At 37.6% G+C, this 15889-nt stretch overlaps 1 protein-coding gene across 5 annotated transcripts; it reads right to left on the bottom strand.

The window, feature by feature from the left end:
• Positions 1–130: 130 nt before the first annotated feature.
• LOC137586345 (scoloptoxin SSD14) lies at positions 131–15418 on the bottom strand. Of its 5 annotated transcripts, XM_068302356.1 has the most exons (8): positions 10199–10424; positions 9807–10000; positions 4314–4481; positions 3875–3978; positions 2666–3233; positions 1717–2130; positions 1009–1650; positions 131–939 (listed from the first exon to the last, which is right to left on the bottom strand). In XM_068302356.1, the coding sequence occupies exons 3-8, from the start codon at positions 4448–4450 to the stop codon at positions 441–443; spliced, it is 2364 nt and encodes a 787-aa protein (XP_068158457.1). In that variant the 5' UTR covers positions 4451–4481; positions 9807–10000; positions 10199–10424; the 3' UTR covers positions 131–440. The 5 variants fall into 5 exon arrangements, with proteins under 5 accessions (XP_068158457.1, XP_068158464.1, XP_068158451.1 ...); XM_068302363.1 differs by lacking the exons at positions 9807–10000; positions 10199–10424 and adding an exon at positions 15003–15418 and having other exon boundaries at positions 2666–2915; XM_068302350.1 differs by lacking the exons at positions 9807–10000; positions 10199–10424 and adding an exon at positions 15003–15272.
• Between the last annotated feature and the right edge of the window lie 471 nt (positions 15419–15889).

Genomic DNA, 15889 nt, shown 5'->3' with positions numbered 1-15889 from the left:
AAGCAAACAAAATGTAAATAGAAAAATGAAATATTCTTTGAGGCGAATATATTTCTTATTATTTATTAGTATTCGAAAACTTTTTTCGAAAAGGCTTGAAACTTATTAGGATTTTATTGTACTTGCCTGGAACTGGATTTGTTTTGTTTCGTTTGTGTTTTTGTTTTCTGTTTTATTTTATCAGATAGTGGTACAGACGTATGTATGTAGTAGGTAGCAATATAAATTTATATAACGTACGATATACATAATATGTAAAAAAGAAATACTTAGCTAGCTTAAATACTTTCACTTGCACTTGATGTTAGCGGTTTTAACTCCTGCTCCTTCTTTTCTAATCTCACTTGACGATGATGTATGTGTTTGTGTTTGTATGTGTGTGTGTGTGTTTGTGTGTTAGTGTGCATATGCATGTGTGAGTTTGGTGTGTGTAAGTGCCCCTAAAAGCCCGCAACTTCGCCACGTTTACGATAATCGGCATTGGCGTAAATCCCTGTTGCATTTTTCTCTATGCCACATACCACGGATGTAATTGGTGCAGCTTTCTTTAACACATGCCCCCGTTTCGCAATCAACTGGAGTACTGCATCGGAGAAACCACCTGGCTGATATTCAAAAACATCTGGAAACAATTGATGATGGAAACGAGGCGCATCTATCGCTGTCTTTAGATCTTCACCGAACCACAGGACACGAGCGATCACCAGGACAATGGCATCCACAATGCGAGTTCCGCCGGCTGCCCCAACGACTAGACGTAAATCGCCCTCCTTGTCAGCCAATAGAACTGGTGACATTGAGGACATAGCTCTCTTATAGGGGCCAACAACATTTGCTTGCGACTGAGGTACTCCAAATTGGTTGCCCTCGACGGAGAAATCATTCATGCCACTGTTTAGAATGATACCAGTGCGTGGACCAATCAAACCGGCGCCAAAACTAAAAACAGGTGGAAAAATAATCAATAGATTGTTCTTCAAAATATTATCAACTTGAAGATCCACTCACTACATGTTCACTGAGCTAGTGACAGAAACGGCATCGCCATTGGGGGCTACTATTGACATATGGCTAGTGCCGTGAATCTCATCGTTACTGGCGAATTGTGCTCCATATTCCTGTGGCCCATCCAGCACTGAGCTGTCATTAATCATGGCTCGATGCTCTGCTCCGTATTCAACACTGTTTAGCTGACTAATCAGTTCGCGCACATCATTTGCTCGTAGATCACCCAATTCCCCACGTCGGGCAAAGGCGAATTTCATGGCCTCCGCAATGCGATGGTAAGTCCGGGCTTTGGACTCATCGTCCGCTAGATCGGCTTTGGTGAAATTGTAGCCCTGGAGTATGCTTAAAGCGTGAGCGACCAACGATCCACTGCTAACTGGCGGCATCACATAGAGTGTATTCTCGCCGAGATCCATTGTTATTGAGTTAACCACATCGGCTTCATAGTTTTGCAGATCACCAGCCTTAACCAGGCTGCCCACTTCTTTGAGATCCTCCAATAGCAGGTTGGCCAATGTTCCATTGTAAAAGTCCAAGGGACCATTGTCGGCAATTAACTGATATGAGGCACAACGTTCTTTCAGGGGCTTTATCAATGTACCAGGCTTGTGGAGGGAACCCGTATCCTTATTGAAGTAATGTCTATAAAAAAAAAAAATGATGAACCTTAATTAAAGACATATTTTCTACGCTACACGAACTACTCACTCAAACCCAAATTTGTCTTTGATTAGCGATTGCATTTCCTTTAAACTCATATACATATGAGTGCTCATTCGGTAACCTGTCTCGCATAATTTTAATGAAGGTGCCACCAATTCACTCCATGGCAACTGACCAAATCTTTTGTGCGCTTCATGAAAGCCCATTAATTCACCAGGCACTGCAATACTCAAGGGTCCAAATAATGAGGCGTTTGGATTTGCAGTGAACATATCCTCTTCAGCCGCATATGGAGCCACCTCGCGGGCATCTATCGAATAGGCATGACGATTCTTACGCTTGTACACGTTCATCAGGTTGCCACCGCCAATTCCCATGCTCTGGGGCATGATCAAGCCATTGCAAAGTAGGGCAGCAATTGCTCCATCCACGGCGCTGCCATTGCGACTGAGAATGTCGCTGCAAAGAAGACATCGTACAATGCAATCAATTAACATAATCATATCCTTTAGCAAGGACTGGCTGGGAGCACAATGGCTATCTAACTTAATGAAAAGCTTAGTAAAAGACTTATTAGTATGCTCATCATAGAATAGAATGTTGCCGAAAACAAAGTCTATTATGTTTCAAGTATAGAATTTGATCATATATAGCGATTTAAGCTCTAGGGGACTCTAATATAACTTGTCCCAGACATCATTTTGTGATTTAATACTTAATATTTAGCTGAATTGAATTGAATTGAATTTGGAAACGTTTTATATCCGCAAAGAGCTTTGATAGTGCAGGACCTGTCAAGGCATCCTGCTATATGGTTATTCCGGCATTGATGACGGTTCTATCCAGAAATCATATATACATTGAATCATTAAATACAAACGATGTTTCATTGCAAAGTAGCTAAAGCTTAGTTTTGTGATAAACAAGGACCTTTCCATTATTTAGCAGGACCTAATTAAGAATGACTGTGTTGTTGTCTTAACTCAACTCTTACCTGGCTATTTGACTGCATTCCACTCTGTCAGTACAAACGGCTGCATTCTGATAGACACCCAATTTTGATTGAAATGTCACATTGTCATTGTAGCGAGCATCGAACGATGCATCCAGTCCAGGCGCTGATGTGGGTAATGTGGAGGCTGCCACATTTGGTGCCAAGAGACCAGAGGCTGAGGTGGTACCGTCCATTCTCAGGTTGTCCATGTTGCTGTTGCTGCTGTTGTCCTCGGCATCCTGTTGCTCATCTGTTAAAGTAAATGTTTTAAGTGTGTTGCTGCTGGTATTTGTGTTGCTTGGTGTTGTTGTTGTTGGTGTGCTTTCTGTTGTTGTTGTAGTAGTTGTTGTTGTTGTTGTTGTGCTAACTATAATTGCTGCTGCTGTTGTTGTTGCTGCTGTTGGTGCTATTGGTGCTGTGCTACTTGTTGCAATTACTGTTGCTGTTGCTGTCGTTGCTGGTGTCGTTGCTGTTGCTGCTGATGCTGCCGATGCGGCCAAGACTGTTGCTGTTGTTGTTGTTGTGGCCATTGTATTGTTGTTTCTATGTGGTGTTGATTTTGGCCAGTCTGCGTTGTGGTTGTTGTTGTTGTTGGTGCAATTGTTGTTGTTGTTTAGTGAGTTAAGGTGTAAAGTTTTTTGGGTATTTTTTCCCATGTCATTACTTTATTGTGCCACAAGAAGAAGAAATGATTTCTAGTTTTTTTTTTTTTCTCTAAATTAAATGCCGGTGCTTGGTTAAGGATGAACAAAAAGGGAAAATGATACTAGGCAAAGATGGCATGCAGACAGGCAAGCAATCAGTAAGTAAGTCAAGTCACTACTAAGATACCCATTACTAAACCAATCTCAATAGCCATATCATTCGACCCATCTCAGTCAGTAAATAATAATTATCTACTTATATACAAGCTTAGGATCAATTGCCCGACTTTTGATGTACTGATCTATCTTTAATCTCTGCTCATCGCATTTGATATGCGGTTAGCTAATATACTCTTGACCTTATCCTATGGGTACAGGGTACAGGATGATCTCAAATTTCTTGAGTGAATTGTCTTGCTGTGTGTGTGATTTTGTGATTGTGTGTGTGTCTGTGTGTTTGGTTGAATGGTTTTTTAGTTGCCGGTGAGTGAGGTGTTAGTGATGTGATTTTTTGGCTGCATTCGATATTTTACGATTTAACAAATCGCATCAAATTGTAACTTACCGCTGAAACAGAGACTGATAATGACATAGCTGATCAAGGCAATGCCAATAAAGCAGATCAATACGATTGTGAGTTTCTTCATCCAGGCCAACATGTTGGCACGCCTGTGAAATGAAAATCAATGTCAATTATCAATTTTTATTTAGTTGAAATGAAATGTTTTTGTTCTTTAATCCTGGAAATTTCCTTTGGAGAGATCCCTTACACTTAGTGGACATTTTTTGTTATTAATTTCTAAGACCGAACTAAAGTGAGTCCTCAAAAGGAGTTCATAAACTATTGCCCAAGGGCTTTAATGGCCCTTAAGCTGGCCACAATTTTATTTTCAAATAAATATTTGAAAATACTTTAAAAAAAAAAAGGACGTATATGTTAGAGTTCGGAACTAAATTAAATTTTTCTTTACTTTTGAAATAAATTTAAAAAAAAAACAACTTACATTTGTTCACGACGCGCCTCTTCGACGGCTGCCGTATCCTGCATCAGTTCACCGCCATTTTTCTCTTCATCATCCAAACCGCTGGCAGATTTGAGTGGAATTTTATTCATGGCATCTTCATTATTATGGTGGACCATCTTGTGAGCATCTGATGCTCCTCCGCCAGTTCTATAAAACAAACACAAAAAAAACACAGAGAGATATGTGCAACAGTTAAATTTGTCTGTAAGGTAAATGGGAAGCGGCGCGCACTAAAGTATGCAACAGTTTTACTTGACGTCGCCAGGACAACTGAAAATGCGCACTATATGAAGTCAACACAGAACAATCGACCGAACCGAACGACGACTTGCTGCCGTCATCGTCATTATCATCGGTAACATCGATGTTAATGCAGGATGTGTGCTGCTTTGTGGTCGCGTGTATGTCTCCTGTCTGGGTGTGGGTGGGGGAGTCGTAGTATCGTCGCGTACCATGACAAAATAGGTCGCAAAGGCGAAGGGGACGCAATAGGAGGGCAGAACGCGTGTTATGCATTCTTTTTTTTCTTCTGCCTTTCCTATGAATTTCCTTCTAATGCTGTTATTGCTACTAGCAAAAGGTATTATAATTGTGCTAGCAAAACTTTTGTAATATAAAAGCAAAATGTTCTTTCAACCTCAACCACATAGTCGTCTCTATATATAGACTAACATGTATAGTTATATTTGATGAACTGCCAAGTAGAGTGGGACAGAGAGAGAGTAATTTAAATTGTTAGCAATCTGAGCCTGGAAATTATTAGCCTTTGGCTTTAACTACTCTTCATGTGACTGCAAATACTCTACAAACACAAGGGCATTGAGACTTCGGCGCACCCATATGCTACGATTTTTGCGTTTTTGCGCTTTCTTTTCATACATTTGGTATAACTGAATGTTGTGATTGTGGGGTGGTGGCTGGGCGTGGCGTTGGTCTGGCAAATTGGGTTAATTGCGCCTACAGTTCGTGTACTTGCAACAACAGAAACAATAACCTTAAGTGCTATAGCTCCTAACACCTTCTGACCTGACATGACCTGGACAACTATGTTATCGTTGACGTTGGACAACAGGAAAACAGGGTGCGTTTGTTTTGAATTTAAGTGGTTAATTAAATTATTTTTGATATCTTTATCCATATTCATTCATACGTTTTCGATATCTGCCCAGATCGTAGCTCCAGCTTGAAATACTAATCTGAGATTTTATTGATTATCAAAGAGAGAGAAAAGGATTCATTTTTTGTTGTCCAACATGTTTTCCCTCGTGGATTAACCAGAGGTATCTATCGGTTTTCGGATGACATAGGATCGGTGATAGGCCAAAGCCTTGAGGACAACAAACACCATTGTATCTCAATTTGAATTCCTGTTCATACAGTGGGGACACCCTGTTTAAATGCATCAATTGATGTTTTTGTTGCTACTCAGAAGGCATTTGACGTCGCTGTTGTTGTTGTTGCTATTTTTGGGTCAACTGCATTTAATTTTATTTCGTTTTCGTTAAACGGTCGCCTGAAGAATAGCCAAGAATCAAAAGCATCAGAAGCAACAATTATGAGCTATGGGGAATGCAATTTGGGTTTATAGCCCCAAGCCATAAAACACAACCCCCCCCAAAAAAGAAAAGAAAAAGCTAATGTGTAATCGTTATACCGGAAACAAATTTCGGCATGCCAAAAGTAATACGAAATTCCACAAAAATCTCTTTCGTTCAAATGGATTTTTTTTGAAACCATCTGATAGATTCTGAATAAAAGAAAAAACAAATAAAATTACTTTTAAGAACTTTCAGCTTATGTAAAAAGATTTCCGGAGGATGTTCAAATATCTAAACAATCTTATTCTTTCAAGATTTTCCCAACGATTGGCCGTAGAAAGTTAGTCCGACATGTCCGGCAGTTGCTGGATCACTTGTGTCTGGTCAGTGTCTAAGTCCACAAATGATTTCTATGGCGCATGCGCCGACTTTTCCCATATTTGGATGGGACCATGAAAGACATTGGATCGGATACGGAATCGAAATTGGTTGTTCAATAGCAATTATTCAAGAAGAAGTACGTGAGTTGTGTGGAAAATGTTAATGTTTCAAGTGATAACTATACCACAAATGGAAAAACTCTGGGTGTGGCCGACTGAAATACTTCAGTTAATTAGCTTTATCGCTTAGTCATTATTATATACATATGTATGTATGTAGTTGGCATTGCTATATATGGATGGCAGTGACTCTCCATTGATGGTGCTCAATCGTTGCCCTAGACTTTCATCTCGGCCGGCAAGCTTATCGGGGGCAACCAATACCATTTTGACAACAACAACAACAACAACAGAGACTGAATTATGAAAGTTTGGAGTAGTTTTCATTGATTTAGTGACAACTAATTATGCCATTATCAAGCACCGCCATGCTCATTGATCATAGATCATGGCTCATTGGTAATATTCAATAGGATTGATGAAAAAATTTGCATTCGATTTGTATTGTTTTTTTTATTTTTGTTGATCGTTTGAGCAATTAAATCAACAATTAAAATGCATGAAAGACAAAAGCGACAAAAACTGACTGAAATAAAAAAAGTCCAAACACAAATAAATCAAACCAAAAATTTGACTATCAAAAATAAAATTGTAGACTTTGTTATACCCTATAATAGAGAAACTCTAGCATTTTGTTATGGGGCATACCTAGAAAAATTAGAGGCGAGTCAAGTCAAGCCAAGTCAAAAGTTGTTGAACGACCTTAGTCAATATGTACATACATATGTATGCGTGTGTGTGTGTGTGTGTGTGTTTGTACCCACTTACTTATAGTACTTATGTCTGTGGTTATTAAATATGAACCCACAAAATTTCTCAAGTTTAGTGTGGAAAAACTACAGCAAATAAAAAACGAGAGAATTGAAAACACAAAAGCAACTAGATGAAAATGAAAATGAAGAAGGCGCAGACAGATCGTAAAGCCATCCAAATGTTGGTACGTATGTGTAATTTATGTATGTCTACAATTTAATTGCACGCAATACTAATGACCAGCTTGACCCCATTGACTTGAGTCAACACTACACACACACACACACACACATACACCTTCCACCTCCCTTTTTCTTATCCCCAGCATTGTTTTCTCTAGAAAAAGTATTACGATCATTGTTGGGAATTTTTATATAACCTAAATTATATCACTTAATTTGCTTAACATTAATGGATTCTTGTAATAAATTAGCACATGTCTCTCCCTAATTCTAAATATAACTTGTCTATTCTTTCTCCGATTTTTATGAAATTTGTTTGTGTCAAGGATACAATTAAGATATTTTGGTGTCTTTGGTTTGGCAAGTAACCGAGTCCAATTTCTTACTTTAATTATCAAAAAGATAATGGCCATCAAGTTTGGCCAAACAACAAACATTAAACTGTTTGATTGTAGGTAGGTATGTACATACATATAACATCTAAATAATGTGGTCACTTATCATTCATCTATTTGACTTGGCTTCAGATCTGTATGAAGTGCTAAAAATAGCACCTATGTATGTTTGTATGGCTGTGTGTGAGGGGGGTGGATAGATGTTTCCCCAAAGATTCTTTCGGAGACAAAGATCTTGCATTGACTATGCTTAGTTTAGTTTAGCTTAGCTCAGCTCAGATAGGTTTAGCTTAGTTTAGTTTAGCTTGAATTGCGTGAGGCCCGATTCACAGGCATTTGTATTGTACCGTTCATAGGAAAAAATATACATACATACATACTTAGTATATTAGAACATTTTGACACATTTCGCATTTTCCATTCTGTGACAGTGCAAATTGATTGCGCGCCCAAAGTTCAGGGACGTTTTTTAGCCGACAGATAAGTATTGTAGTCCATATAGATGGATAGATAGATAGATGGTTGGATGAATGGATAGACGGATGGATCTGAGTTTGTCTGTGTGTGTGTACCTAGTCTGTAGCCATATGTTATACCCAGTGTGCACAAAAGATAGACACACACAGACGGGTGTTATATATGTTCATACATACATACATATGTGTATAGAGAGAATGCCTTATGATTGTTGTGCTCAAAATGTTGATTAAGTTGTCAGCAATCAGTGTGCGAGGCGGATTCCCGAAATGAAAACGAGACGCCGTTTAGCGTCGATTACAGTACTGTACTGTGGAAAGTAGATGCAACTAGGGGAAACTACTAAGTGCCTCCCATTCAACCAAACATAAGATGAATAAGACAAGAGTAGAAAACAATAAACGAAACAAAAACAAAACAAAAACAAAAAGCAAAATGTATCCGAGACCGAGATTTGAGTTAACAATTGAAGCTCAAAGGTTTGATAAAGATACATTCACACACATTGTAATCAAAGAAAGAGATAGCTAGACAGAGGGAGAGGGAGAAATGGAGAGAGTTAGATTACAATGAGCCCTTAGTATGAACTTATCACTAAACACTGGTTAATTGTCAACAGCTGCACTTCTAAAGATAATTCGCTCTGTGTGTCAAATTAGCAATAGAAAGTTCAACCCTCTCCCCCAGTTTTGGAAAATCAAAACTCAGCCACTCAGAAGATAACAAATCGTTGTACTTGCTCTGAAGTCACAAACTATTATCGATCTTTACATATGTTGAGTGTCTTTAGACCCTGATCCTCTTTTGTTTTCTGTTCAGATGCATTCTTATGATCAGTTGAATAAAAAAGTGCTCCAAATATTGATCATGCAACAGTTTTCTCGTTTTACTTAACTGTAATTCACAACCAGTTTTAGCCTTGAAGCAATGACATTACGTACTATTTAAGAATCAAGCCTTAAATGTTCCTTTGAGCTGATGAAAACCTTCCTCGCATTACTTAATTGTAATTCGCAAGTAGTTGTAGCTTTGTAGCTTGTTATACAAACTTTGAAGTTGTATCTATTAGGTTTTGTTGATCCTGATCTTGACTAATTAGAAGACAAAGCTTAAGACTTAATATCCCGATGGCTGACTCTCAGTTCTGATTAATAAATAAAACTAATTAGTCCAATCCAGTGTAATCCAATTTAGAAGTGATCCAATTTTCGTTTCTTTTTTGGCGGTTCTTGAGGAATAGATCCTCGAACATAATGTTGAATGAAATATAAAAAAACAAGACATTCTTAATGACAAATTAGCTTTCACATGGATTATTCCTTTCTGTTTTCATTCCCGGCCTCATCTGTGTGTGTGTGTGTTTTTCATTGTTTTTCCTCTCTTCTCTCTCACTCTCACTCTCACTCTCTCTCTATCTCTAATATTTTCCACACACAAAATATTTTCAATGCATCTCAACAACAAGTTTTCCCAATTTTCTGTGTCTTGGCGGCAATTTCTTTCTTATTTTTTGGCGTCTGGCATTTATTTGATGTGTCTCTTTGTCTGTGTGTGTGTGTGTGTGTCTTTTTTTCTTCTCAGTTATTTATAAATATAATAATTGCAAAATGAAACTGAAAATACTCACAAAAAAAAAAAAAAAACAAGAAAAATCAGAGCAGAGCACGAAGCAAAGAACGAACAACTAAGCAAACGTTGTGAGTAAAGTCAAAAAATTTGCTTGGCCCTAGACTTGGACTTGGACTTGTTGCTGTTGTTGTTGTTGTTGCTGTTGCTGTTGCTTGTGTTGCCAATGCCTGAAATCGCCAACGTCTCTTTTTCCTGTTACAGGTGGGCGAACCAGCAAAAAACCAAAAACAAAAAAAAAAAAAAATAAAAGAAATATTTTTATATATGTATGTTTTTTTCGAGTTTCATACGCACACGCACAGAAAATGTATAAAAAACAAAATTAAAAAAAAAAAACAGCAATCAATTTATTTTACAATATGTAGAAAAATTCATTAAGCTCGTTGTCACCTTTTAATATTTTTTTTTTTTGCTTCTGAATATTATTTACGCGCGCGATTATTTTGCACAACCGTAATTTAGATTGTTATAGATCAGATATAAGTATATATACCGTATATATATATATATTCTTGATCTTTTATGTATCTACATACATATATTGATGATTGGGCTATGTTTTAACGTTTTGTTTCTTTCGAATTTTGATTTAGTCGCGTGTCTTGTCTGCGGCGTCGTCTGCGTCTGTTGGTCAACTGAATTAAGAATGGGACGCCGACAGAGTCAGAGGCAGCGACGGCAACGGCAACGACAACGGCAACGACAACGGCAACGGCAACAGCGACTGATGATAGCGACTGCGATTCGTCTAGCCCCGAGGAGTCAGTTCGTTGTTGCCGTCACTGTTGTTGTTGTTGTTGTTGCTGCTGCTATTGTTGCCCCTGTTGCTAATGTTGCTGCAGTGCAAAATTCTTGCTGGCGTGCGGAAATCACAAATATTGTCCCCCAAATGAATGTTAAAGGCCTTCTCCATTCATCCCCCCCCTGTGATGCGGTGGGAGGGTGGTAGGGTGGTAGGTGAGCAATGCGGGTGGCGGTTACGTTAGACAAAAGCCATCTCTCACCATCCCACCCACTGGGCCATTAAAAGCAATTTGTTGACAGTGACACACAAAAAGTGGATACACAGAAAGTGAAGCCACAACCCATAACTGGAACACGGACAATACACACACACACACACACACAAACACTTAAATGAGGACGGGACCAAAACTCAAAATAAGTATATTCCATTCCTTATAACATGATGTCACCGAATTGGATATACCAGAAAAAGAAAATCCCCAAAAAAGAGACAGACACACACACACACACACACACACATGAAAAGATTTCTGTAATTGTTGTCCAAAATTTCCTATCACAAATAATTTATCTGTTGAATACTTTTCTATTCAAAGAATTGACTTCTTTTGTATGGCAAAGAGAATAGAATTTTCCTCTTAATGATATATAAATTCTATATATAAATCGTGAACCCCTTAACAATAATTTTGATTCAATCGACCATATCGTATGATAAAAATATCTCTCGATATACATCTGTATATATATATTAGTATATAGCTTATTCTTATGTGATCTTTAACGGGTGAAAAAACAAAACAATCTGCAATCAAGTAGATGCAAAAAGTGGTTTAGATGAGGTCATTGCAATGACGTTTGATGTCTGTAAGCATAGTCATAGGCTTGAATTCGAATGGATATAAAGTCGTACATCACATCCGTTCAGTCAGTCAGTCAGTCAGTCGATCTTGGTTTGGTTTGGCTTGGCTTGGTGGGCGTTCGCAGATTTCCGGTGCAGTTTCAGTTGACATTTTCCTAGCTTTGTCCGGCTCAGTGATAAGACAACAAAAGTCAAAGAGTTTTGTTTTTTTTTCTTCTTCTGATTTCAAGAATTGTCTGTCCAGCGACCGAAGACCACAATCAGTGGCAGGGGCAGAGGGTGAGGAGGAAGGCAGGCCTAAAGGGGATGTCATAGTTACTCTGTGAACTAAGCGCATTATTCGAATAGTCAGTCGATGGCGTGCCGGCAATGCTGGAAGCTAAAGTGTGCAATTTGCCAGCCACGCACATGCAAAAAAATTGAAATGTGTGTCAACAAATTGCACAAATTATCAGTAGCAAAAAAAAAAAAAGACCGAAACAGCGCTAACAATCGAGTCCGAATCGTTGTTACTTCCATTCGTTCAAATGAAAGCAGCTGGACTTGAAATGAATGTAAAAATGAAATGGCATAATCTAGCGCTGTACAGTGGTTCGAAACCCAATGGGAAAACCAGCTAAAAGTGATCGATTCAAAAAAAAACATTACCGAAATAAGTTTGAAAAGAAGATTTGAAAAAAACGAAGTGCGAAACATAATACATCCAACAATAATCTGTTCTATTCTTTTGAGAGATATCTCCAGATTTGAAAAACGTCAAAATAAAGAGCAATTTTTCAAATACTCAAAAAATTGACTAAATTAGAAATTAAAGTTTTGAATTTTTAAGAATTTTTGTCAATTTTCTTCATTTTGATAACTGAATGAACATTGAATCAGCTTTTTAGTGATCATAGATCTATTATAAACAGCGCTCTCATAACGCGGAACCCGTAGTCCAGCACTAAAGCGCCACTAGCGGCCAGCTCTGTTAACAGGCTGACTTTATTAGAATTTTCTTAAATAAAAGAGACTAACGAGGGGTGTGGCAACATTGAAAAGACAAACGTGATCTATCCACACATTTCAAAGGCCAAATTAATGAGTTTATCTTTTGGAGATCATCAAGATTTTAGCATTAGTGTCCATTTATTTCTGCTGTCTCTTGAACCAGTGTGCGATGGTCGATACTTGAGAAGAGGGAGGAAGGGAGGGCGTTGCCACTCTATGTGTAGGCGTGGCGGGGTCAAAACTGCACAATGGACTGATTATGATAGAATACAAAATCGTCTCTTGGCATATTACCTTATATTGTTATACACATTAAATTTGTATTGTATTTCAAATGGTTGGCTTTAATGCCAGATTGCCGCTCTCTGCTTGTGTGTGTGTGTGTGTGTGTGCGTGGGTGGGCAAATTTGTTGGAGATTATTTAAACTTCACCTACTATTTGACAATAAATCTATGTTTCTCCCTCACTCTTGCCATGTAGATATATCAAATTTTGTATATTTGATCTGAATGAAATTCAATAAATTTGAAGAGTTTCAATTTCCACAAAGTGCTCTTATCTTGAGTATTTGCGATCATTATTCTCCAACTAAGATCAACTAAGCAACTTCCATTTTCAACATTTAGTTAATAGCCAAAACGTATGTAGGTGTGTGTGTGTGCGTGTGTGGGTGTGGGTGTTGCATTTGCAATGATGTCACATAGACTGAATCTTGCAATAACTTGATGCCCTTGGCCGATCTTTTGAATGAGTCGAGACAGCAAAAAGGAAAATTCTCAACTTTCGGTTGAACAAATTGAAGGAATTTTTCATACTCAAAATAAGAAAGGAGAGCATCTGTCAGTCATGTGTAAAAGTGTGGAGATGATCGAGAAGAGACAGAGAGAGAGAGAGACACTTAGCATGCTTATTAATTGGCTGAGGAAACAATTTGTTTTTGTTGTATGTTTGGAGTGTTCCACTTTTGTTACGATGCGTTGCGCTTTCATGTGGCATCATCCCAAAAACCCAATGCCCCAACACTCTTTCCATTCTATGTATCTCTCCTTTCCTAGCCCCACTCACTCACTCATTCACTTACTCAGAAGACTCTCCATCTCTTAATCATACTGCAAACTATTTTCAGTTTGTCTGACATACATACATAGTTCTTCTTCGGCTAAGGCGGCAGGCATTTGTTTACATTTGTGCTACTTCAACTAGCACAGCGTGTGAATGCCAACTACATCCCCATGCTCCCCCACCCCCCATCATCTATCTCCACCCCACACTACCCTTACTCCTTCTCACATCCTCCTTAGACCACAAGCGTTTTATGTTTGTCTTTGGCCAGTTTTCTTTGATGGATTGCTTCATGCAGGAATACTTACTTACTTACTCACATAGGAAATGATCCAATGTGTAAAAAGTTCCCTTTGAATGTTAATCCACAAAATATATAAACAAAATTCCAAGTGAACCAAACCATAGAGGAATATAAGCTTATTAACCAAATGAGTTGCTTAATAGTGCAAATAACTAATTAAATCTCAACTTTTATTATACTAACATTAGGAAAGATAGTTAATAAATGGAATCGATTTTTCCATATACATTCCATTCCATTCCATTCTTAATGGTTTCTCATCTTGTCATTTCTTTAGTTTTTATGAATTATGTGGCAACTATCAACTAGTAAATCATTTGTTTTAGCCAAAAACAGGGTATATTAATTATCATTTGAAATTTGCAACGAATCGTTTATCAGTCTTTTTTCTTTCATTCACTTCAAAGAGTCAAACAAATCTTTTCGTTAAACAAATAAACGGAAAAACAATTCTTAGAACCCAAAAGCTGACAATTCGAAAATAGAACTTGAAATTTTTTTATTAAAATTCTAGACCGGAAGTTCTTTTCTTTTTAAATTCTATCCATTTTGGGTTAATCCAAAGAAATCTAGACAATTTTTCCCAATATTAAATCGAAATTCAATTGTATTTTTTAAAATCATAATCAACATTATTGTTAAACTTGTAAATGAAAAACAAATCTAAATTAAATAAAGTGGAGCATTGCATGAATACACTCAAAAACTCAAACGAGTTACTCGGTTTTACAACTCCATTTAAGTTTATGAAACAAAGTATTTAATATTCGAAAAAAGGAATAGAATTTTGTCTCGAATTTAAAAACTTTGAGTCGATGCCAACTCAAGGAACAAATCAATCACGTCCGCATAGCCGGGCTTAACTTCCGGCCTAAGGTCTAAGGTATATACAGAATCGAGCACTCTGTTCAATGCAAACTATTTAAAACTCTCATAAAATGAAGAAACGACAAACTTTGCCACCTCTGTATATTCATTTCATTTCTATTAGTTACTTTATTTCCTTGATAATTATTTGTAGCTTCGAGCTTAGACCCATTAAATGCCTTTTCAGCTGAGATATCCTATGAAACTATTCAAAGTGATCAACTGAAATCGAGTTAAAGTTCAAATTGATTTCGTTTACTTAACGTTGTTGGAAAGATTTGCATAATGAATATATTCATAGAGTTCATTCCATTTGTATAGAGTATAACAACTTCGGCTTATCTTCCCATTGGATACTTACGATTGTAAGGCAGTAAGGTTCGTGGCTGAGGCACTAACGCCGCATGTCGTGGAATGCATTTTGCAACTTTGTTTAGTTCTTCTGTCTCTAGTCTCCCTGTGTGTGTGTGTGTGTTATTTTATTTTGCAACTGTTTTATGTAATGCAATGTAAGCACTCGTTTGCACCTAGAGCAGCTGTGCTGCCTAATTCGCACAAAAAAACTTATTGTTTATACAAATGTTTATATGCCAATGCACGCACGAAAACAAAAACAAAACCAAAAAAAAAGAAACTAAAATATTTTATATGAAACTCGGACAATGCGAATTTGTGAGTGTCTTGAAGATGTCCCTTGCTTGAATGAATGGGAAGATAGGAAGATGCTGCGCACGCGTTCTTTAGAAATTTCTATTGTTATAATTCGTATTCTGTTCTGTTGTTGTTGTTTTTTTTTTTTTGTTTGTTTCTTTCTTTTTTGCTGAGTTGCTCAGTGCTCGCGCTTTCCCGACGTTCAATTTCTGACTGAATTTCTATTTCCGCTGAGGATGCTCACTATAAGACCACAGAGATGGAAGACGCTAACGTAGACAGAGCAGTTGGCTGCTGCGCTGGCAGATGGGGCAAGGCAATACACCCAATGCTGGCATATGTATGTATGTAGTCGCATCATATCCACCCACGTGGCTGGCCAATTGTAGTTCTTTTTCTTGTTGTTGTTGTCTTAACATAAACATACAACACGAAAAAAACAAAAAAAAAAAAATATGGAATTGAAATGCCGCCGCATCGTAAAGGTGTCCATGTGTGTGTGTGTGTGTCTAGTGCATGTAATTGTATATCTCATACTAAAACTACTATCTTGAGAAAAAAAAAAGACTAAAAATATTAACAACTCAGTCCAGCCCA

The sequence above is a fragment of the Drosophila tropicalis genome, unplaced genomic scaffold (assembly GCF_018151085.1).
Source record: "Drosophila tropicalis isolate 14030-0801.00 unplaced genomic scaffold, ASM1815108v1 contig_158, whole genome shotgun sequence".
NCBI lineage: Eukaryota > Metazoa > Arthropoda > Insecta > Diptera > Drosophilidae > Drosophila > Drosophila tropicalis.
This window is presented reverse-complemented; position numbering and strand designations above follow the sequence as displayed.